This window comes from Equus asinus, chromosome 10, assembly GCF_041296235.1.
Source record: "Equus asinus isolate D_3611 breed Donkey chromosome 10, EquAss-T2T_v2, whole genome shotgun sequence".
Lineage (NCBI taxonomy): Eukaryota > Metazoa > Chordata > Mammalia > Perissodactyla > Equidae > Equus > Equus asinus.
In genome coordinates, this window is record NC_091799.1 from 38,275,645 (window position 1) to 38,298,993 (window position 23,349).

General features: G+C 43.5%; 1 protein-coding gene across 4 annotated transcripts in view; it reads left to right on the forward strand.

Annotated features, from left to right (window-relative positions):
- The window catches only part of ABCA1 (ATP binding cassette subfamily A member 1), a 131,751-nt gene that overhangs the window by 50,882 nt on the left and 57,520 nt on the right, over positions 1 to 23,349 (forward strand). For all 4 annotated transcript variants that reach the window (XM_014840064.3, XM_070519100.1, XM_070519098.1 and 1 more), the window contains exons 6-8: positions 3,492 to 3,613; positions 5,677 to 5,853; positions 19,279 to 19,371. In XM_014840064.3, coding sequence (XP_014695550.1) covers positions 3,492 to 3,613; positions 5,677 to 5,853; positions 19,279 to 19,371 — 392 coding nt within the window. The remainder of the gene's footprint in view (positions 1 to 3,491; positions 3,614 to 5,676; positions 5,854 to 19,278; positions 19,372 to 23,349) is intronic.

The window sequence follows — 23,349 nt, forward strand, 5'->3', positions numbered from 1 at the left end:
TCCCTTCTCAGCCTTGGAAGTCCCTTGAGGGCAGGGACTGTGTCCTTACCTTTTCTTTATGCTTCATTGTGGTAAAGTTGAGTGAAAAAAATCCTTTCAATAATCACAAAATTCTCACCATTTATTGAGTACCTACCATGCGCAAGTTGCTCACAATTCATGCTTTACATATGAATATCTCTAACCTCATGTCTTCAAAAGGTGGATACCAGTATCCTTACCTCTTAGGTAAGAAAACCTGGGCTCAGGAGGCAGAATGAATTTCTCAAAGCCACACCAGTTAATAAATAGCAGAGTCCAGCATCAAACTTAGGTTTTTCTGGTCCCCTACCCCTGATCTTTCTACCATACCATTATTTCTTAAACTTGGCTGGAACCATCTGGGGAGTTTTATGAAATTCTGATACCTGGGTCTTACTCCCAGAAGTTCTGATTAGTTGTTGGGGGGGCGTGGCCTGGGCGTGGGATTTTTGTAAAGCTCTCTATGTGAGTCTAATGGGAGCTAAGACTGGGAACTCGTGCCCCACACCACGCTGGCTTTCTGCATCCACACTGGCTGCAGCTGTTGGTGATCGTGTGTGAATCTAAGTCCACCCCCACCTGTGTGGTATCCGTGTGACCAGAATGCAAGTTCTTTTAGCCAGGGATCTTAGGCCCTCCCTGCTGCTTCCCCACCCCGCGACCTCCCCACCCCGTGCACGTGCACTGCCAAGGGTTGTTGACTGTTTAATCAGCCTCTTGGTTCTTATGTCTCATCCAGGGGACTCACTGATAGGTGGTTGGAGTTTGATCACATCCAGCTGTGCTCATCCTCAGAGCCTGTTGACATAAGAGAAGAGTCTTATAAACACGCTATGCATACTTGCTGGTCTCGAGGGTGTTGCTCATGACCTAGACCCATGGCAAGTGCAGCCTGGGTCGGCCTCCCAGACTTCAGCAGCCCTGCTCTGGAGGAAGGAGGCTGTTGGGCAGTTTCCGAGCACAATGCCTGCGTGCTGCTCTGGCTTTTCACACTCAGGAGGAATTTGTGGCTCACCTGGTCAGTGAGGGGAAGCTCATGTGTATATTCTGTTCTATCCAGGGCTCAGAGAGGTCTTTTTTTACCCCTCGCTTTACAGATGAGGCAGTGGAGACAAAGCTAGGTGAAATGACCTGGCAAATAAATAGATACAGAGCCTAGGTTTTCTGCCCCTGACCCCCGTGTGGTGCTGTTCATGTTGTCCCACAGCGGTCAATGTCTGGCTTTTTGTGCCAGGCGTCAATTGAAGCCACTAGCTTTCCTATCTTCCTTCCTGTTTACTCCATCTTAGGGGTACCAGGATACCCTGGGCGTCTCTTTGTGTCCCTGGGAATATAGTGCTAGTGACTAGGGATCCTACTTCCTCCTGGGGTAGAGCCTAGGGATTGTCCTTCCATCTCTAGGCCCTTCTTGGACCTGCTCAGCTGAAAGGACATCTCCTGTGATGCTGCTTAGGTACTTCTGGAATCTTCCCAGCTCTAATCCCATCTCCTAGGATTTATTATCCAGCCATCATTCACTGACCAGTAATTCTTTGCCCAGCCCTGATCTGGGCACTGGGATACAGTGATAAAACACATATTCTTTGCCCCAGAGGCTAGGCTAGTGGAAATAATATGCAAATAAGACAAGATTCCTAAAAGTATGGTCCCTGAGTTCCCTGCCTTAAAAGTACAATGGATGCTTATTAGAATGTAGATTCTTAGGCCCACTCTAGATCCATTATTTCTGAATCTCTGGGAACTGGGCCCAAGAAACTGCCTTTTAGCATGCTCCCTAAGTGAATTTTAGGTGCTCTGACGTTTGACGACCACAGAAGTGAACCCAGCGCTAACAGTGTAGTATCATATGTGATGGGGAGCACCAGTTTTGAGGGGGGTAACTGGGCAAGGAACAGCTTCTTGAAGGTGTCATGAGGAATAACTAGGAGTTAGACAAATAAGAGGTAGCCAGAGAATCATTTCTCTAGAGATGCAAACCATACTTCATTTATCCTTTCTCTAACTCTCTGTTATTAAAGTTTGCTGAAGCAGAACAGACCTGGCTCAGGCAGCACTGAGGAGAGTCTGGTTGGGCTTTTGGGCCCTCCTTCTGCTTTATCTCTGCACGTGACCCCCTTGGCTCCCAGGGTTGACTCCTCTCCTCTTTAAGCCTCACTCCAGTAGTCCCATTTTCAGATAATAGCTTTATTTCTCCAGTTAAATGATTTGGGTTTGCAGGGTTTGCCCCCTACAGGTCAGTTAATGCCTGGGCCTGTGAGCTGCTGTCAGCAAATGAGGCCGGTCCAGCCATGTGGTCATGATAAAGTGTTTTTCTCTTTGTTGAAAGGAGAAGTTGGGTTGTTAAGAAGGTGGGGCAGAAGGAGACATGGATAGTCAAATGAAATAGGGCAGGGAAAATGATAGCATTTCAGAGTCAGGGGCCCCTACCAAGCCTCTGGCCAGAAACCTCTTGTTTTGGAACTGAAGAAGCTGAGGTTCAGAAAGATGATATGAAATACCCAAGTGACACCAGCAGGCACAGCCTCTAACACTGGGGTCTAAATTCTGGATTTCTGGCTACTGCTTTTTCTGCATCACCATATTGGATTGAAACCTTTTCTAAACGTACTTGGAGTGCTTATTATTTAAAGGGATTCCATATGAAACCCTGCAGCGATCCAATCATTTATTAGGGTTGATTTTTTTTTGAAATATATGCTTATGTGGTTTCTTAAACCAGGCAGACCTGGGTTTTGGAGCTCCATATCGTGTGTTCCACGTTTGGAATTAAAATGAGACCATGACTGTGAAAGCACTTTGATATGCATGGTGCCCTACATCAGTGTTCTCAAAGTGTGGGCCCCGGACCAGCAGCATCAACATCACCCGGAGGCTTGTTAGAAATGCAGACTCTCCTGCCTGGTCCCAGGCCCGCTGCATCAGAAACTCTAGGGGTGGGGGCCAGCAATCTGTATTAACAAGCTGTTCAGTTGATTCTGATGCCCACTCAAGTTCCAGAACCACTCTTCTGCATCAAGAAAAAAGCAGCCCCTGGGGCTCATAGGAATAAGACCCTTTTTCCCTCCAGATTTTAGCTATCTGAGATGGCATTGGGGAGACAGGAGTAGTGGGGTTAGTGTCACAAATCTCAGGTGGGATGGTCAAGATCATTTAAAAGGTTTGGCTTTTTCCTGGAAAACCACGGAAAAGCCGTGTGTGTGTGTGTACAGCACTATTGCGCTGTTTGTCTAAGGAGCACATGCCGAGTGTGGTTCCACACGTCTTCAGAAAGCAATCTTTTCATGTCTCTCCTGATAAGGCGAAGCTCCCCAAACCTCATTTCTCTGTGTGCTTAAGCCAGAAGCCTGTGGTTATCAATCGGTTTAAAACGAGGCAATCAGTATTATGATATTGTTCACCACCTGCCCCATTGTGCCAATGTTTTTTTGGAATTACTTGTTAAATGGAAATAAAACACCGTGTCTCCGCAGGGTTGAAGCTTCAGGATTTCCTGGTGGTCAATGAAACCTTCTCTGGATTCCTGAGTCACAACCTCTCTCTGCCAAGGCCTACTGTGGACAGCGTGCTGGGAGCTGATGTCAGTCTCCGCAAGGTAAGCTGCAACCTTCAGCTTCCTCAGTGGGGCCGATGACAATTACACTGTTCGAGAGTGCTAGGAAAGGAATGAATAAACCCCTGGCTTTGTCACGACGCTGAAGGAGGTTGTTAGCTCCCATACAGCTTCGGCAGTTTGACTTCTGCTCGGGCTGGCATGACCAACCTAGCCAGAGAGTGGAATGTGCAACCTGGCATCCTGAGCCAGCTGGTTCAAATAAAATGATTTCCTGCCTGTCAACTGGCATTTGTTGATAACTTCCCCTTAAAAGGGGGATGAATTTAAAACATTTTCTTTAAAATTTCATGGTTCTGAGACAGTAACCAAGCTTGAGGACTCTTGATCTGGAGCAGCTCTGTCTATAAAATCTAAGACAGGAGATTTAAAAAACGGAATGCTTCTTTTAAGGATAGACAAAGGAAGATATGTAAGGAGAAAATGTTTGTTTTTTCTTAAATTTGTAAAGCCAGGATGCAATATCAGTGTTTATATGGAATTTTAACCTTTGTTCTTAGAAAACTTCCTCTGGCATCGTTAGATATCACACGGCTCCTGTGCAGTAGGGAGCAGACCCAGATTGCGTGGTTATTGATTTTCAGAGCAGATTCTCAAGTTTATTCTTTGGCAAAAAGAGGAGCTGCTTCCTTACTCTGTCTCATGTCTACATATTAGCTTGTCTTTATAATAAACAAAAGTAGTGGAAATATTTATGCCTGCAAAGAAGATCTCTGCTTTATATGATCTAGAATTTTTAAAATTAGAAAAATGTGCTTACTGCTTGCCCTTATGGAACTAGGAAAATATGCCTGGTGTTTACCAATTGTGTGGTTGGGAGATGGGCCAAAGGCAGCAGGCTTATGAAAATGGTTGCATGTAGCATGATTTCCATTGCCTTCTGCCAATTTCATATCTGTCATGTCTGATCAGTTTAAAATAAGGGGCATCCTAAGTATGGAGGTGGTCCTTGCATGTTCGTCTCTGTGTAATCAGTGTTCTTAAACACAGATACTAAAGGTAGGCTGATAGCCTGGCAGCAAGGGCTGGTTAGAGAAAGGAGGAGAACTGAAGTGCGCTTGAGTATCTGGCAGTAGGTGAGAACTTACTGGAAGCCATGGCAGGCCGAATGCTCTGCAGTGTTAGAAAGCTCATGGGTCTTGGGAGGCTTTTGGTCCATCACTCGTATTAGGCTATACTACAAGCAAGTCAAGCTGCACTAATTTAAACTAACAGGGGAGGTAGTAATGGAGTAATAAAGAGTCTGCATCATCCATTCATTCCACAAATATTTACTTTCTATAATGTTCTAGCACTGTGGACACAAAGTGAGCAAGAAAAGCAAGACCCCTCATCTTACTGAACTTGCTGTCTAATGGATAGTAAAGACCATATATGAAGAAGCACAGTTTATTTAGGCCCAGAAAAGCTAATTAAGTAAACAAGATATGGCCAAAGAGAGTCTCTCTTGGGGGTCTGCTATAATGAATAGATAAGAGTGACTTAGAATTGGCCTGTCAATGAGATGAGAAGAGGCCTGGCTTTCAGTTATTTTGTTCTGGGGCAAGTAAAATGATGAGTCCCAAATTCTGAAATTGCTTGAACATAGTTCTTTGCACCAGTTAAATATCTGTACCTACAAATAAATAGTATAAATTCTTTTTTTCCCCATCATTCAGCCCAACCCCAGTTTAAGATACAAGTTCAACAGTAATGAGAATGTTGTTCTCTAATAAAAGTGGTTTCCGGAGTTTGGATGCTAGATTCCTATTTGCTGAATCATGTGTACCACTTTTGAGAAAAAGAGTTGGACTCAGGATTTCCCTTGACAAGGACAAGAGTGCAGGAGACGACGAGTCAAACACAGCATTCAGGTTGTAAATGTCATGAGCTCGTGCCTTGATACATTGCTAAGTTCAGTAGAGACCCGATGCATTGGTCCAGTGCAGCAGTGTCCATTCTTCCAAGCTGTGTTGATGTGAAATCCCCCAAAAGGCTTCAAGGACCCAGCTTCCACTCTTTGTAATTCAGTTTTGTGTGCCTCTTTCTGCCTGAAATGCTTCCAGGTTTTTTTGCAAGGCTACCAGTTACATTTGACCAGTGTGTGCAATGGATCAAAATTAGAAGAGGTGATTCGCCTTAGTGACCAAGAAGTTTCCAGGCTTTGCAGCCTGCCAAGGGAGAAACGGGATGCAGCAGAGCAAGTTCTTCGTTCCAACGTGGACATCCTGAAGCCAATCCTGGTGAGTAGGCTTGCTGTGTGGAGAAGTTTCAGGCATAATGCTTTTGGGATGTGAAATTTTTCCTTGGGCAACATGACTTTGTTTTTATAGAAACATAGAGCTGGCTGGAAGTTTGAGATATAATTTAGCTCAGTGGTATGCTAACTGTTATTTCAAACTTTTGGACCACCTCCCAAACAGTAAATGGAGGAAGAATGAGTTGGGTGTGGCTCTGAGTCCAAGCCTAAGGTCCCTTGTGCCTGTTTCAATCAGAGAAGACCTGCTTTTTTATTTTTATTTTTCATATTATAATTAGATTATAGGAGTTCGCTTGAAGAAAGAGTCCCCCAGATTTTAAAAAATTGTCTCAAAACCTTTAAAGGGAAGATGGATATCTATTCATTTTTAAAAGCCTATCAGAAGGGAGACACTGTAAGCTGTCAGAGAGGGAAAACACTGTCATTGGATGGGAGCACACTCAATAATTAGCTTAATCAGTGACAAAATTACATTCACAGAAGAAAAAAAATCTCCACATAGTCTGATCAGTTAGGAGCCAAGAGTTCAGAGAAGGAATCCGTGAGAATACACATTCATTTTTAATCAAAAAATGCAGATGAGCCTGAAGGTTTTGGTCATCAGAGTGCTGTGTCTAGTTCCAGAACAGGTCCATTTCTTTGGGTTTTCTGGGAGCTCTGGTGAAACGCCCCTCCAACAACATCTTTTAGCATCCAGTGTTCTGATTTCCTACTCGCTAGATAGCTCTCTGACTTGTCAGTAGGTTCTCTTAAAACCAGGGAGAGAGCCCTGAAGGAAAGATGTGCTGGGAAAGAGATGTTCCTCATTATAATAAAAAGAAATTGGAATCCTCTGGGACTTTGTGCAGCATGATTTCTTTATAGAGAGATGGGCCCTCCCAGGGGTAGTAAGAATGTTCAGTGTCTAGACCCTGTGCCTGGATCATGTCCTAGAATGTGACCTTAGAAACACATCCCAGAGTTTACACTCAAGACTGACCATCAGGAAGGTCTTGTGTCCTGCTTGACTCTGATGCTGCAGCTACTGCTGGAGGCGAAGGTCGTGGTAAAACTATTTGAGTTCTTGGTTCTTGGTGCTTCTCGGGGAGGGTTCATGGTGAACCAGTCGGTGTGAAGGCCTTAGGCCGAATGCTTGGAGCTGTTTTTGTTTTATTCTAGAAGTAGCATGTTCTGTTTCAGTGTTTTAAAAAAAATACTGAGTTGCTTTGTTCAGAGGTCTGTGATTGTATTGGTTAATGTTTCTAGAGTATGATTTTGGGAAAGGTATGTTTCTGGATGGGGATGTTTGCAGCCCTAGACAACTGGGCTAAATAGCTGGAGAAGCCCGTTTGTGCGGACACTTGCAGCCTGTGGCACTTTCTGCGTTGTGAGACATTGAGGGTCGAAGGTCAGTACGAATCGTAGACCGCTTCCTTGGCCGGTTTTGGCCGGTTTGCTTTACTTCACTACAAGACAGAAATGCTCCCCCTTTCAGCCAGGATAACTCAAAGTTTGGAAAGATGGGTGCTTTCAGAAGACACGGTGACTTATTCTGGTGTCCATTCATTGTTTCATTTCTGTTTACTCATTAAGTACCTACTGTGTGCACAACCCAGTAAAATCCCTCCACTTACCTAGTGCCTGAGTTACGCTCTAAGTAGAATGACAGTATCATCTTCATAATCTGACAGTCAACAGCTTAGATTTCAACTTGAAAATCTCTCCTGGATGGGAGGATTAGCATGGTAGGGTACATGGAAATGCACTGTCAGAACTGTCAGCTATGCCACAGCCCATCCTGTTGTGTTGTGGTTGTGCCTTGTCAGTCAGTTGGTTCACAATCATGTATTGATTAGGGTGGCTACCATATGCTTCCTGCACATCTCTTAGGCATAAGAGCAGCTCAGGTTCTGCTGTTGCCTGTCTACCATTGCTGAGATCTCTCTCCGTAAAGTCAGAAAATGGGGCTCTTGAATTAGAGTATAGTAATTTGTCAGGATGGTTCTGTGTAAAGATGATTTTAGAGGATACCTTTGGGATGAAATGACTTGCAAACATTTTGAAATATGACTCTTATTTAGTGAATTAAAGCAAAGACTTAATTGGAGCCCTGGGATTGATATTTGATTTACATCAAGCAGCCTTTTACTCCTGCCACTTGGTTGAAATTTCAACATTTGTGATGGTAGATGGGTGCGACACGTGACATCTTTACCCATAGGCAGTTAATTGTGCCAAGAAACGCAACAGGAGCACTGACCAGAGGCAGGCCCAGCACCACGGGGAGGAAAACAGTTCTGCAGTATGTGTTTCTGCACCAAAAGTAGGTTTTACAGAGAGAGAAGTTTTGAAACATTTCCCTTCTTTCTATTGTGTTTTTTTTTTTTTTTTGGTGTGGATGCTTCCCCGTTTTTCAGCTGAGGGTATTCTGACTCTTTCTCCTGGGCCTCCTTCAGTCTCCCCATGACCTCCGGACAGTAGTGTTTTGACAGCATAGGGGGAAGTCTGGTAGAGTGGAAAGGGCATGGGCTTGGGGTCACTTGTGTCTGGGTTCAAATATTGTCTCAGCATTTTACCAGCCGTGTGACCTCGGATAAATTATTTAGCTCTGAAAACCTTAGTTTCCTCGTCTTCTACATTCAGATAATATAGTTTACCCTCTGTTGTGATTATTGGTCGTGCATATGAAGAACCTGGCATAGGGCCTGGTACACATTAGGTGCTCAATAAATAGAAGTTAATAATTTAATTGATGTGAGTAATATAAATTATATGCTGAAAACAATTGCTGGCAAGATAGAAATTTTCTTCTGTAGATCAGTGTTAGGAATCAGTCATGCCAAACAAAGTCCTGAAGACTATTTCAGTGACAAATTGCATGCTTTGCCTAGATATTGCCCAGGCTCCTTACCCTATAAATTCTTATTTATGTTTATGCCTCAATTATACCTTGCGTGAAAATTAATACTGGATGACAGAATGTTATTGCATCCTTTAAGTTCTCTGGGTTTAATGGTGGTTTCCATTAGGCATTCTCCTTTTTATTTAAAAACATATTCAGTCATTGAACAATATTTATTGAGTTTATTATATGTCAGATACGTTCTAGAAGCTGGACTCAACTGAGGTCCTCACAAAGATGACTTCCTGATGAGTACAAGACAGGCTGATATATGAAATATTATCTCTAGGATAAATGCACTTGGTTATGATGGGAGACTTGTGTTATGTCGTATTCATGTTAAGATAACAACCTCTAGGAGGAGGTCAAGGCCATCTGGCAGTGACCTCTGTTATCTGACTGCTCAGCAGGGTGGATTTGCCTGTACTGGTTGGCTGGGCAGCTGAGCTTTCCCTTGCCTTCCATGCAGGTCCTTCCTGAAGCAGCACATGCCTTTCCCAGCTAGAGGAGAAGTCCGTATGCGGGCCTCTCTCTGCTGTCCGACAATAACCTCTGTCTGTCTTGGCCTGCAGGAAGGAGGGGTAATAGTGGACCAGCAAGTTTTGGCCAGAGGGATTTATTTGCTTCTATTGTCAAGTTCCTTGCTGATCGTATTGGTTTTCTATTGTTGCTGTAACAAATTACCACAAACTTTGCAGCTTAAAACCACATAGATTTATCATCTCACGGTTGTGTAGGCCAGAAGCCTGGGAACAGCATGACTCAGTTGGGTCTACTTCTTAGAGTCTCACAAGACTGAAATCAAGGTGATCGCAGGGCTGTATTCCTTTTTGGAGGCTCCGAACATGAATTTGCTTCTGAGCTCATTCAGGTTGTTAGCTGCGTTCAGTTCCTTACAGTTGTTGGACTGAGGTCTCTGTTTGCTTTCCAGGTGTCAGCTAGAGGCCAGTCTTTGCTCCTAGAGGCTGCCAGCGTCCTTCTCAGGCTTTGCATCTGATCCCTCTCCAGCCACAGCGGGTTGAGTCTCTCTCACGCGTTAAATCTCTCTGACTTCTCCTTCTGCCACATCTCTCTGCCTCTGGCCAGAGAAAGTTCTCTGCTTTTAAGGGCTCGTGTGATTAGATTGAATCATCCAGGATAATGTCCCTATTTTAAGGTCCACAACTTTAATGACATCTGTAATGTACATTTATCATGTAATGTAACATACTCACAGGTTCCAGGCATTAGAGTGTGGCCAGCTTTGGGAGAGCATTCATCCTGCCACAACTGTCTTTTGATTGGAAGGTATATTTCAGTATGTCTTCGAAGGGTTTCTTCAGTGCCTTTGACTTTTATTAGTCCCTCTTCAAGCCCTGTGCACTTTCTTGCCTATATTCTGAGAGTGACTCTAAAGCATGACAAGCACTACCCGTTACGAAGAGAGCAGTGACTTTGGGAAGCAGAGCATCTCTGAAGAAGGCATGAAACATTCATCAACAAAACCAACAGATATTTACTAGTGTCTGCTTTGTACCAGGTACTGTTCTAGGCGCTGAAGGGTCAGCCATGAAGAAAGCATACAAGATGCACATGGAGCTTTCATTCCACTGGGCACTGAGAACCAACTTTAAGGCTGAGGGTGGGAATTTGAGGAACTCCTCATGGGTTTTGGGTCTGTAGAGTGAGGACTGTCCTTCCATCCCAGTTTCACTGATGACTTCCCAACAGCCCCCTGACAACCATCTTTGCCAGCCTGGGACCCTGTGATCCATAGTGGAAAGAATGTGGGGTTAGCTAGGCTTGAGCTCTAGTCGTGGCTCACCATTTTCTCAGTGATGTGAAGACCGTGTATGATCCTTAAGGTGAGGAAAACGGGGTCTGATTCTTGAGTTAGGAAGGACAGGCATAAAGATTTCTCTCTACCTCAGAAACAACTTGGATATTGCACAACCATGTGGTTAGATTATCTTGACCTCTGATGATACCTTCACCCCTAAAAGGGAAAGTTCTGTTTCTGTGGAACAGAGAGTTCTGTTCACATGTCTTCTGATGCATGAAGCACACTCTCGCAAAGGCGAAACTCAGTTCATGGGACAAAGGAGGTGAAGTGAGGGTGCCCTGAGGTCCTGGGAAGACCAGTGATGTCACAGTGGGCTCTGTACAGATCGAAGGAGCGGATGGAGAAGGGGTGAACAAAGTCATCCTTGTCTTGAAGGGTCTTTGTTTGGAGTCTTCTTGACCCTTTGGCAAGGACTCAGAATACCAGATGGGTCTTGGCTCGTGGCTTTTTGGGGCTAGATTCTTCAATTTATTGCATGCAGTCCTTAAAGCATTTGTGTGGGTTTTTGCAGGAGAAAACGCTTGCTTTCCCTCTCCTCCTGCCTGAAATTCATACGTTTGTGGGAAGTGTCAGATTTTGTTTGGCTGTGTTTGATTTTATTGTCCACGTGTTTACAAGGTATGCTTTCTCCCGGCAAGCAATTGCAGCCTTCATCATTTGGTATTCGGTAGAATGACGTGCCTTGTGGAATAACTCTTCAGGCTCTATTTCACCTAATTCCTATGGGAAAATTGGAGCACAGAAATGAGGGATAAATTGCTGAATTTAGCAGTGTGTTAATATGACTGCTCAACTCCATCTATATGGATATCTTTGCCTCAATTATATTATTTCTTCCTTGACAAGTGCTGCCATTTCTAAGATAAAGGTTTAATTTTGGTCTCGAATTATGTGGTAGCAGATGTATTTAACTGTGTTTAGAAACAGCAAAAATTGAAGTATTTTAATGCATTAAACACATCAAATTTAAATTTTATATTTAAATTGTCAAATTGTTTTTGTAAGATTAGTACCTTCCTCAGGTATGAGTTTTATAATTCCATACTTCAATAAAGAATATGAAAATGTTCCTCAAGGGAAAACTTTCTTGTCCTGTAAATTATTGGAAAGAGACAGAGATTACTTCCGGGTGGTGATAGTCTTTGTACCTGGTGTGTGGCTTACTTATTTTCAATTTGAACTAAAACATAACAAATCCTAGCCCTGAGTGGGGTTTTCTGCATATGGGCAAAGTGATGTAGAGCCTTTAGTCTACTTGATGAAAGTGTTTAAGAGAAGTTTGAGATGCCCCAATGAACGCATTGTAATGTGTATTTGCAGGAGGAAAGCAAAATTGTGTATTATACTGAAAATACTGTAAATATGTGTACACCCACATCTCACTTTATTTAGAAGTAGAGTCACTGAAAAATTTGGGTGTGGGTACGATTTTTGTAAATTGAGAAGAGTTTTCAATTACATTTTAATTTCACAGATGTTGTATCTTCTGTTTCTGTTTGGCTGTGACTTCTATTGCATTAGTAATAGTCTCTTCCAGTCTTGATTTTGTATAGAGATCATCTGTAAACTAACACTTAAATTCATTCAAGTATTTATTGAGCCCTGAGCGGTGCCATGCACTGGGCCAGGGAGGCAGTGGTGAGTAAGGAACAGCTTTCTCTTGAGTTTCCCTGCTGGTGGGGAGCTGGCTGAGAAAAGGAGCAGATGCTGTGCGGAATGACAGACCCTCTGCTGGGTGCTGTGCAGGCCCTGATGAGGCCTCCTAACCCAGTCTTTGAGGATCAGGAAGAAACATCCTCTAAACTGGGACCTAGAGAATAGAGGTTAGCTAGGTAAAGAACAGGGAGAAGAATGTTCTGGGCAGAGGACATGGCATACGCATGGGTCCAAAGGGGAGAGAGAAGCGAAGGTGGCATTTAGGGGAACTGCACATGATTGAGTAGTTCAGAATGGAGCGGATGTAGCTAATGGGAGTTTGATGGGAGAAGGAACAGGAAGGCATGATGCCATGGAGGTGAGCGAAGGCTAGCTGAGGCCAACTTTCAGGAGCCATGTTAGGCTATTGGGCCTCATCCTTAGAGCAAGAGGAGCCTCTGAAAGACTCGAGAGGGTGAGTGACTTGATGATGTGAATACAAAACAGAGTGTATCTGGGAATTTGCCTGACCTTCGAAGCAGGACTCTCTCCAATCCATGCCTCGACTTCCTAATGTGCTTCTTCCTTCCTTTTGGCTTTTCTTCCACATTTACTGGGTGCCTAGTTATTATGTGCCAGGAACTGTGCTAAACATGAAGTTGAAATAAAACACCAGCTCAGAAATTAAAGTCAAATGGACTTTGCTAGGTTACTGCCTTTTTTATTTTCAGTCTTGTACAATTTAGTTATTAAGCTAGTGAGGATAGAAAGAATATAATGAAGTCATCTGTTAGACCCAGAAAGAATGGAGCCCAATGACCTTTGTCATTCTCGGGCCAGCACCCCAGGATGTCATGGTTTTAGGAAATGTTGCTATGTAGTGATTAAAACATTTTGCAGAAGTGGGTTGGAGCTTTTGAGTAATACAATAAGCATTTGTGTATTCTTCTCTAATGATATTACAGTATTTAGTATGATCTAAAAATATTGAATAACATATGAATTCCTGTTAGCCTAACACAGAATGTACAGTCCCTCACTGAGGGCTTTATTTTCCCTCTTTCTCCCCCTTTCCTTACTTCATACAAGAAAATCACTTGCCTCCTATGATCAATGGGGACCTCTGAGTTCATAGCCAAGGGAATGTTTTTGGTTAAGGAAGAATAATAGTAGGAATTCCAATTCTGGGACTTGTTTACTGGAGCTCCTTGGAAATGTGATTTGGCAAGTTTTGCCTGCCCCTGTCAACCAAGTATGAGCAGGAGACCACGGTTCATAGTACATGCAGGCACGTGGTTCTCAGACTTCATTCTCTGGCCTAGTTTCAAGGCATGTTTCCTGGGGTTAATTTTATTCAAGGAAGTTAGACATCCTTCAGATCTGATTTGTACTGAAGCCAACTTATATTCCTTACCCTTCCTTCATTCCTGCCCCAATCTCCCTCCTTTCCTGATCTTTCATTGAATTAGAAAGAGAAGTATGAAATAGTTCAAACATGCACAAGAGTACAGAGAATAACATAAAGAGCGCCCTTGTACCATCACCCGTCATTTTGCCATGCTTGCTTCAGATTCTTTTCAAGAAGTAAAACATTGTAGATACAGTTGATGCCACCTGTGTATCCCCATGTCCTTCCTCAGAGATAACCACTATGCTAGAGTTGCATGTTTTTATGCTTTATACCATATATATTTGTATTCTGTTAATAACAATATACTGTATTGGGTGGCATGTGACCACATTGTATAAATGTGCATATTGATCTGCAGCTTGTCTTTTTCACTCACTGTTATGTTTTTGAGATTTATCAATGTTGATACATGTGGCATCTGGTTCATTGTTTAATTTTTTTTTTCGGATGTACATCATATTTCGAGTTCTGTGTACATCACGTCATGTTCACCACCCGAACACTAATTATAGTGCATCCCCTCACATGTGAGCCTAATCACCCCTTTTGTCCTCCTCCCTCCCTGGTTCATTTTAACTGTTGCATGGTATTCCATTTTTATACTAAAATTTAAAAAAATCCATTCTTCCAGTTTTTGGCTTGTTTTTTCATGCTGTTTATGATGTCTTTTGATTCACAGTTATTTTTACTTTATTTTTTTAAAGGTTTTACTTTTTCTTTTTCTCCCCAAAGCCCCCAGGTACATAGTTGTGTATTTTTAGTTGTGGCTCCTTCTAGTTGTGGCATGTGGCACGCTGCCTCAGCATGGCTTGATGAGTGGTGCCATGTCCGTGCCCAGGATTCCAACCAGCGAAACCCTGGGCCAGTGAAGCAGAGCACATGAACTTAACCACTCAGCCACTGGGCCGGCCCTAGGTGCACAGTTTTTACTTTTAAAAGTTGGAGTCATTTTTTTTTCCATTTTGGTTTGAGCTTCTATTTTGTTTAAGAAGCCCTTTCCCATCCCAAGTTCATAAGTATATATTCTCACATATGTTTGAAACTTTAATTTTTACTTTTTTTTTTTTTAAGATTTTATTTTTTCCTTTTTCTCCCCAAAGCCCTTCTGGTACATAGTTGTATATTTTTCGTTGTGGGTCCTTCTAGTTGTGGTATGTGGGACGCTGCCTCAGCGTGGTTTGATGAGCAGTGCCATGTCCGCACCCAGGATTCGAACCAACGAAACACTGGGCCGCCTGCAGTGGAGTGCGCGAACTTAACCACTCAGCCACGGGGCCAGCCCCTAATTTTTACTTTTAACTCTTTAATCTACCAAGAATTTAATTTTGTATAGTGGTGTGAGATGGAAAATTTATCATTGTTCTTAGGTGAATAACTAGTCCCAACAACAGTAATTGAACAGCGTATCCCTTCTTCACTGATTTGTAATAATTCTGCTGATTTGCATCATTCCATTCTCTGTATTTTATCATGTTCAAGCACGGAAAAGTAAAATGAAGTCTTGAGCAAAATATCTGGATAATTTAAGCTTTAAACTCGATGCTGAATTTGAATTGTGTTTTTTTTTTAACCCTATGATGTCGACCCACCCCTTTGAAAATGGAAATTCATTTGTGTCGACTACAGGTTGCCAATACTGTTAGTGAATACTGAACATTTAATCTCACACAACGATTAGTGTAAAAGGATCCCGATAATGACGTTGACTGTTCTACCTATTACTTATGCATAGGTTTAGCCAATGTTTCTCTGAGAGACAAAAACCTAAACCAGTTAAACAAACAAACGAAAGCTCAGAGTATTGACAACAAAGTCATATAGTAAGATATGGTATTGCGTTGGTGTCTGAATATGTAAAGGTCTGCTATCCACAGTGAATATAGTGAGGTCCTTATATTTATGTCTGTGGTCAACTATATTCAGAGGTTAAACAGTCAGGTAGTAGGTCCTGTGGTGTGCATGGAGTTTGATGAATTGTGTAGCCTTTAAAACAAGAGCAATAAGATTGCCCCAAAGTTAAGGCATTTAAGTTGAAAAACCTGAAGGAAAAATCATTACCTATTAAGATTTAAATTCATTCAGATGGGGAAGACATAGTCTAAGAACTACATCCACTGATCATTGATTTGTCCCCTTCAGGGGAAAGATGACCACTGATGGAGACAGCAGACCCGTGTTGGGTCTGAAGTTTTAGAAACCTGGTCTTTTGTACTTGGTGACTTGTACACAATTGGTGTGACATACGTGGCCTCACATGTGTTTGGCACCATCTTGGATCCCAGTCAGGGCTAAGTGATCTGACTGGCCTCTCTTCCCTACTTTACAATCGAAAATAGACAGTATTGTGTGGACCAGACATGGAATGTACAAACAACCATATTCGTGTAAAGAATACTGTGAAAAAAGAGGTGTGACCATTGTGCAAGTGCTGTGTCTCAGTGGTTCTCAAATTTCAGTGGGCACAAAAGGATCCCCTGAGGATTCTGAGGTCACACTGCTAGCTGCTGAATCAACAGATCCAGGAGGCTGGGGCTCTGCACAGGTGGTTCCCGTGCAGGCGCTCCCAGGACCACACTCTATTAGCAAAATCTGCTCATTCACAATCCCCTGTCATGGTTTTGGTTGTATTCAAGTGCAATTGGTACCATTTTAATTTAATATTTCCTTTTAATTGACTTCTTTTGTATAAATAAATGTAATTAGAAAAGAAATTTATCACTACTGTAAAAGTAAAATCAATATCACTTGCTATCAATAGAAGGTACACATGAATATACATTAAGATAAAAGTGTGTGGGGGCTGGCCCCGTGGTGTAGCGGTTAAATGCGCATGTTCCGTTTTGTTGGCCTGGGGTTTGCTGGTTCGGATCCTGGGTGCGGACATGGCACCGCTTGGCATGCCATGCTGTGGTAGGCATCCCATGTATAAAGTAGAGGAAGATGGGCATGGATGTTAGCTCAGGGCCAGGCTTCCTCAGCAAAAAAGAGGAGGAGTGGCAGTAGTGAGCTCAGGGTTAATCTTCCTCAAAAAAAAAAAAAAGAAGATAAAAGTGTATGTGGGTCTGGCCCAGTGGCATTGTGGTTAAGTTCAGTGCTCTGCTTTGGCAGCCAGGGGTTCGCTGGTCGCTGGTTTGGATTCCAGGCGTGGACCTGCACGCTGCTGTCGCTGTGGCAGGCATTCCACCTATAAAATAGAGGAGGATGAGCATGGATGTTAGCTCAGGGCCAGTCTTCCTCAGCAAAAAGAGGAAGATTGATGGTGGGTGTTAGCTCAGGGCTAATCTTCCTCAACAACAACAAAAAATGTGATGTGTGTGCATGTCTATATGTGGCTATACATACACACATATACCTAATCATAGGTAATGATTTTTCGTTCAGATTTTTCTATTTAAATGTCAACTCTGGGGCAAGTTTGTGTATGTTTATAGTATAAAAATATATATTTACATTTTATCTACTTAACATTATCTTCTGTTTCACAGTTGGACAAACACTGAGTAAAAGAAAAAAGGTTATAGAGGAGAGAGAAGCATTTTATCTCAAGACTTCAGGACTTAGGATGACCGTGTCTTAGCCTTGCACTGAAGAGTGTTTATAATCTTAGAAATAGCACGTCGGAGTGTGGCTGATGTGCTTTGAGATGACAACTCTTGCTCTCTGCCTCGCTGAGGGAGGGCACCTCAACAGGAGAAAAAGTTCATCGAGAGCTAGCCAGGAAATGGGAGGGAGGATGTAAGTCTTTTCAAGAACTGGAAAGCCCTGTTTGCAGATGACAGCCTGTCAAGGAAGGGAAGAGAAGGGCAGGGATGGAATTGTTTTTAATTTTGAAGATCTACGCACCAGGCATGGTCCTCTGCATCTGTCCTCTAGTTGACTTTTCAGGAGAGCGCTGTCCTATTTGCAGAGCACCGTTAACTCTGCTGTGGAGTTGAGAAATGGAGGCGGGGGGAGTTCGAGTCATTTGCCCAGGCTTCTGCAGCCACCCCAGATCCCTATCACCAGAGAAGTGGGGGCAGAGTGACAAGAATCATAAGAATCTTATTTCCATTCAGACTTTATAAAAGAAATGGGTTAACTACCAAATTTTAAGTTTTAAACATTTACGCTAAGTTAATTTTGCATGGTTTTTTTTTGCTGTACAATCCTGAGCATATTTCATCCTGTGGACCTCGTGGTAAACACAAAAACACTTTACCTCTGGTGTCTTCCAGTTAAGACCCCTCAGTTTGTAGAAGTTTTCCTTACGGCAGGTTCTCTCTCGGGTCCACTTCTAGTGTGGGAACCTTTAGTTAAAGTGTGAACCTGAGGAGAGAAAGTGAAAAACAAAAACACCCTGCCTGTTTGTGCTCGTGAATGACTTCATGGCAGGAACGATCATTAACACGTTCTGTGAACTGTATCACAGAGAGCCACGTGAGTATAGTGTTTAAGGGAAACCACAGGTCCATCAGAGGACTGACAGTGGGAGTGCTGGACACTGGGAGTAAGTAAACCATTCTAGAAGAGCTCATGAGTCAGGCTGGATAAATTCTTTCATAGAACCTTTAGACAGATTCTCTCAGGCATGTACACTCAGGATTATATTTGAATATTATGATGATCATGATGATGCTAACTTAATCTTGTGCACTTGGAGTTCTTTTTAAAGTAAAACATTCCAGGCTGCTATTTCTCAGAGATAATGATGAGTTCCATCCACTTTCAGCCATTTTCCGTGCAGTCTGCATTATAATTTGACAGCAATCTCTGATAGAAGACAAATATCAAAATAGCCCAGGCTTCTCTAGATTTCAGAAGTGTCTGATATTGAATAAAACAATGCCCATAGAAGCACCAACGAAAGATGGGTTTTCCCTGAAGACTTTTTTTTTTCCTATTTAACAAAGAAGAATAGTGAAACTGACCCTGCATCTTTTTCTCTTTGGAAACCTGAAAACGCAACCAAATTTGAGGCTCCTCAGCTATTGCATTTCTGGCCTCAGAGCCTATGCATCGTTGTTCTATTCCTTCTCTAGCTAGGCTTTCTGCCCTAATTTTTCTTTTCTTGGGCCTAATTAATTATTTTCTTATATTTGTTATGTAACTAGGTGGTCTGTAATAGCAACTAAATATATAAATTAGTAAATGTAAAGATGACTAAAACTAGACACAAAAATGTTCTGTATTAAATTTCCAGTGTTAGAAACAGTGCTGACTTGCAAAATGAGAGAGAATTCCTTCTTCCCATGCTTTTGGCAGCTATAAACTTTACATTTGCTTCCTTTCTTGTGAGCCGTTAGAAACTTGTTTCTCAAGGCCATTGCCGTGTTACCTGTCTTGCAGGGCCAGAGACAGAATGGGGAATTTGTGGTCAGAGTGGCGCTGGACCACACACGCATACCTCGCATGAGATATTTTTACTTGTTGCATGTCAGTTAGTTTTAAATATATATTCCTACACCATTTAAAAGCATTCATCAAGGAATTAGTAATTCTTATCTGAAGAAAACAACATGCAGCCATAACAATAATTTTAGTGTCTTATTTTGGTTAAGAGTGGGTTTCTTGTTTTTTAAACTCAAGATTGTGAATGGTTTTAATTAACTTGTTTATTTTCAGTAGAGATTTCAGGTTTACATTTGAGCTCAGAAATGAAGTATTTTTTTTCTCCTTCCAGACAGTACTAAACTCTACATCTCCTTTCCCAAGCGAGGAGCTGGCCGAAGCCACAAAAGCTTTGCTGGACAGTCTTGGGACACTGGCCCAAGAGGTAAGTTGTGTCTTTCCAGCACCAGAAGGCAGACCATCCACGATTGCTTTTTTTTGGATCCTAAGTTTGGCTAAGAGGGTCCTTTTAAAGATTTGAATGTCATATGAGGGGCCAGCTTGGTGGCGCAGTAGTTAAGTTTGCATGTTCCACTTTGGCGGCCTGGGGTTTGCCGGTTCAGATGCTGGGTGCGGACCTATGCACTGCTTGTCAAGCCATGCTGGGGTGGGCATCTCACATAAAATAGAGGAAGATGGGCACAGATGTTAGCTCAGGGCCAGTATTCCTCAGCAAAAAGGAGAATTGGCAGCAGACGTTAGCTCAGGGCTAATCTTCCTCAAAAAAAAAAAAGATTTGAATGTCATATGAAATGTAAAAGCAATTTTAGAAGCATAAGTGATCTTAAAAATTATCTGGTTTAATCTCCTTACTTGAGAGATGAAGAAACCAATACTCACAGATGTCTTAGAGTTAATTAGTTAGTGGCTAATGGCCTACTATCTAGTCTGTAACTTTCTCCCATTGTTACTCTCTGCCCCTCTTTTTTTTTTTTTTTTAAAGATTGGCCCTAAGCTGACATCTGCTGCCAGTTGTCCTCTTTTTTTGCCTTCTCCCCAAAGCTCCCCAGTACATAGTTGTATATTCTTGTTGTAGGTCCTTCTAGTCCTGCTACGTGGGACGCCGCCTCAGCATGGCTTGATGAGCGGTGCTGGGTCTGCACCCAGGATCTGAACTGGTGAAACCCTGGGCCGCTGAAGTGGAGTGTGCAAACTTAACCACTCGGCCGTGGGGCTGGCCCTTCTCTGCCCCTAGTTAATGACACATTTGTAAAGAGGAGAATTGCCCCTCATCCCCCATGTGCTATTTTGTCTTGCCAGCAACTTCTTCATATTTCTTCTTCAGTAGCAAGGCCAGACAATCCTTTTAGCAAAACATATGTTTGCTGACTAAAGGGAATCACTTGGTACCCCTAATTCAGATCTTTCCCAGGTGAACGCCTGGCCTCTGATGCTCAACTTTGGGAATATAGTCTCTTGGTGAACATTAAGCTGAGTTTGCCTTTCAGGGTCCCATGTTGACAAATGCACCAGAATCACCTTTGCCTTAGGATCAGAAGGCCTGGATGGGCTTGCAGAAGCAGTTAACCTTTTCCTCTGCCTCCCAGCCCACGTACGCTTCACCTTTCTGATGCCCAGCCATGTTTCCAGTTAGACTTGGAAAGATGGAACTGTCTGGAGCCCAGGGTGTACGGAGTTGAGCCAGGGGCTGGTGGTCAGAAGCAACGCAGGCTTTAGTGGATAGGACGTTGGATAGGAATAATTTTTGGAGAAATTTTCTCAGACTTGGCTCAGACTTATTTTGAGTTACTTCTCCAACTCATTTTTTGTGTTTGTATTATTTTTCTAAAATATCACAATTTACTTTATGTTTTGTGAGAATAGAAGTATTGCACATTCATTGTGGAAAATGCAGAACATTTGGGAAAAGTACTGAAAACACTGAGATAAAGCACTGTCTATACTTTAGTGAATTTCTTCTGATTCTGTTCTCTTTTCTCTTTCCTGTTAATTCTGCTCATGTGTGTCTGACTGAAGAGACTTGGCTTTTGAATCCCTTTTGGGAGGAGAAGCCCTCTTCCCACCTGCCATTTGTCACTCTGGTTATGAATGCTGGTGACCTTTCTGTGGGAGGAGAAGCAGGTCACCCCAGGTTCTTCCAGGAGGCAGAAAGAGAAACCGAAACTGCCTGCAAGTCCACAGCCCTTGCTCTGGGGTCTTGTTAGCTGACATTGACATGCCCTGGACGCTCTTACAGGTCCCCTCCCAGCCTGAGAGACAGCACCATGGGGACTGTTCATGGAGTCCCTGGGACGTGAGAGGCTGCCTCTGAAAAGCAGGGTCTGGTTACAGCTGTTTCCTCTTACATCACTGGCGTGCCTTTTGTCTGGGGTAAAAAGATAATTGAAAGCATGTGATGTTCCCATTGCTGTCGGTGGAAACTCTCCAGCTGAGCAATATACATTTTTCTTGGCAGCTGTCTCATGTGTCCTGCTTGCTCCCTGCTCCGGGGCAAGCAAGGGCCACCCACTCCTCTCAAGGGAACACTTTCTAGTCACTTTGACCACAAGTTACTCATTGTCTAACTTGCCATTTCTCTGGGACAAATGGGAGAAGATAAATAAAAAGGGACGTGTTTATCTAGTGTTTGGGAAGAAAGTTGATTGTTTTGACCAAAGCACAACTCTTGAAAGGAATGGGAGAAGGGAGCTAACATCTTCTGAGGAGCTGCTCTGGTTAATGCACTTTCACCCAATTGCCCTCTATAATCCACTGGACGAATGTGAGTGGGGCTTATTGTGCCCATTTTACAAATGGCACTCCGGCTCAGAATAGTTAGACATCTTGCCCACAGTCATCTATTTGATTGGCTAAACTGGGACTTGAACCCAGGACTGTTAGACTCCAGAGCCCATGTTCTTGCTGCTATAGCCCACTTTTTGTCTGACGAACTCTGATGGTAACTGGAATAGAATAGAAAGGAGACTCTTCAAAGAAAGAAGATATGGATTAACAGGACGTAGCACTTGGGTAGAACTGGGGCTTTGGAGAGCCAGATGAGTGTGGCTGCCGTGAGCTCCACGTCTGGCTGACGGGGAACGTGTGCCTGAAGAGATTGGGAAGGCAGGACAGCGAGCCGTGTCGGTTACCCACCCAGCACCTACCAGGTGCCTGGTGTTGCTAGAGTTTGGGACTCAGCAGTGAGCACACAAACGTCCCTGTTCTCATGGGGCTCGCGTGGGGTGGGAGACAGGTCAGTGAGTAACATGACAGCAAGGATATGTGCAATGAAGAAAATAAAGCTGGGTGAGGGAGATAGAGAGTGGTGAAGTGTTGCTTTAGAGGAGATCTTCTCTGATAAGGTGACAGTTGAACCCGGAGGAAATGATAGTGTGTCAATGGAGAAGGAAGGGCACTCCAAGCAGGAGGAACGGCAGACACAAAGAGGCTGATGCCAGGGCGTGAAGACGGAATGTGTTTAAAGACCAGGAAGGAGGCCTGTGTGGCCAGAACAAAGTGAGCAAGTGAGAGGGTGGTCAGCAGTGAAGTCAGAGAAGAGAAGGAGGTGAGGGCCGTGCAGGCGTGGTAAGGCTGGATTCCCACTGAGATGGAAGCCGGCAGAGGGTTGAGAGCAGAAGTGTGGATTGGAGGTGACTAAAGTGTGTAGACTGTTTACATTCTGCCTGTTACATTGAGAAGAGACAGTGGTCGGGCAAGGGCAGAAGGAGGCCATTGCCGTGGATTGAGAAAGCACTGTCAGTCAGGCGTTCATTCACGCCACAGATGATTGTCAGACACTACCTTTTGTGGGCTGGAGGACCAATGGCTGCTGCACCCTGTAAGTCAGGAGCACTTCACAGAGGAAGTGTGAGCACACGCTGAGGTGGAGAAGGACGAGTAGGAGTTTGCCCCTACTACAGGTGCTGGAAGAGCCAATAGTTTGGCTCCATCATTTATGGTGCCTCTGTCCAAAGAAGTGCTGGCTTGATGTGGGAGGAAACTGCTTCTTTTGGTTAAGGGATGGCAGGATGGTGGTGGTGAGGCAGCCTGTGGAAAGAGGAGAGAGTGGCTTTTACTCACTATTGTTTAAAAATCTCCAGGGCTGTTCCGCCCACCAACAAAAGAAAAGGTGGTCTGGCTACCTCTCTCCTCCGTGTCTATGTACCTCATACAGGTTATGAAAAGATAAAGGAAGGAAAAGCTGGCCACCCAATCATTGTGCTCTCATGGCCTGTGCTAGATGCGCCCTCTCTGGAAGGGAGTAATCTTTGCAACACCTGACCCACGCTTGGAGTGCCTGGTCCCGCTCTGGAGGCAGAAGGCGAAGTCAGGATCTGGGGCATCCAAGACCGTTGTTACCCATAGGAACCAGCAGGCTCTGGGAGAGAAAACATGGAGTCTGAACCTAGGCCTTCTCCAGGGT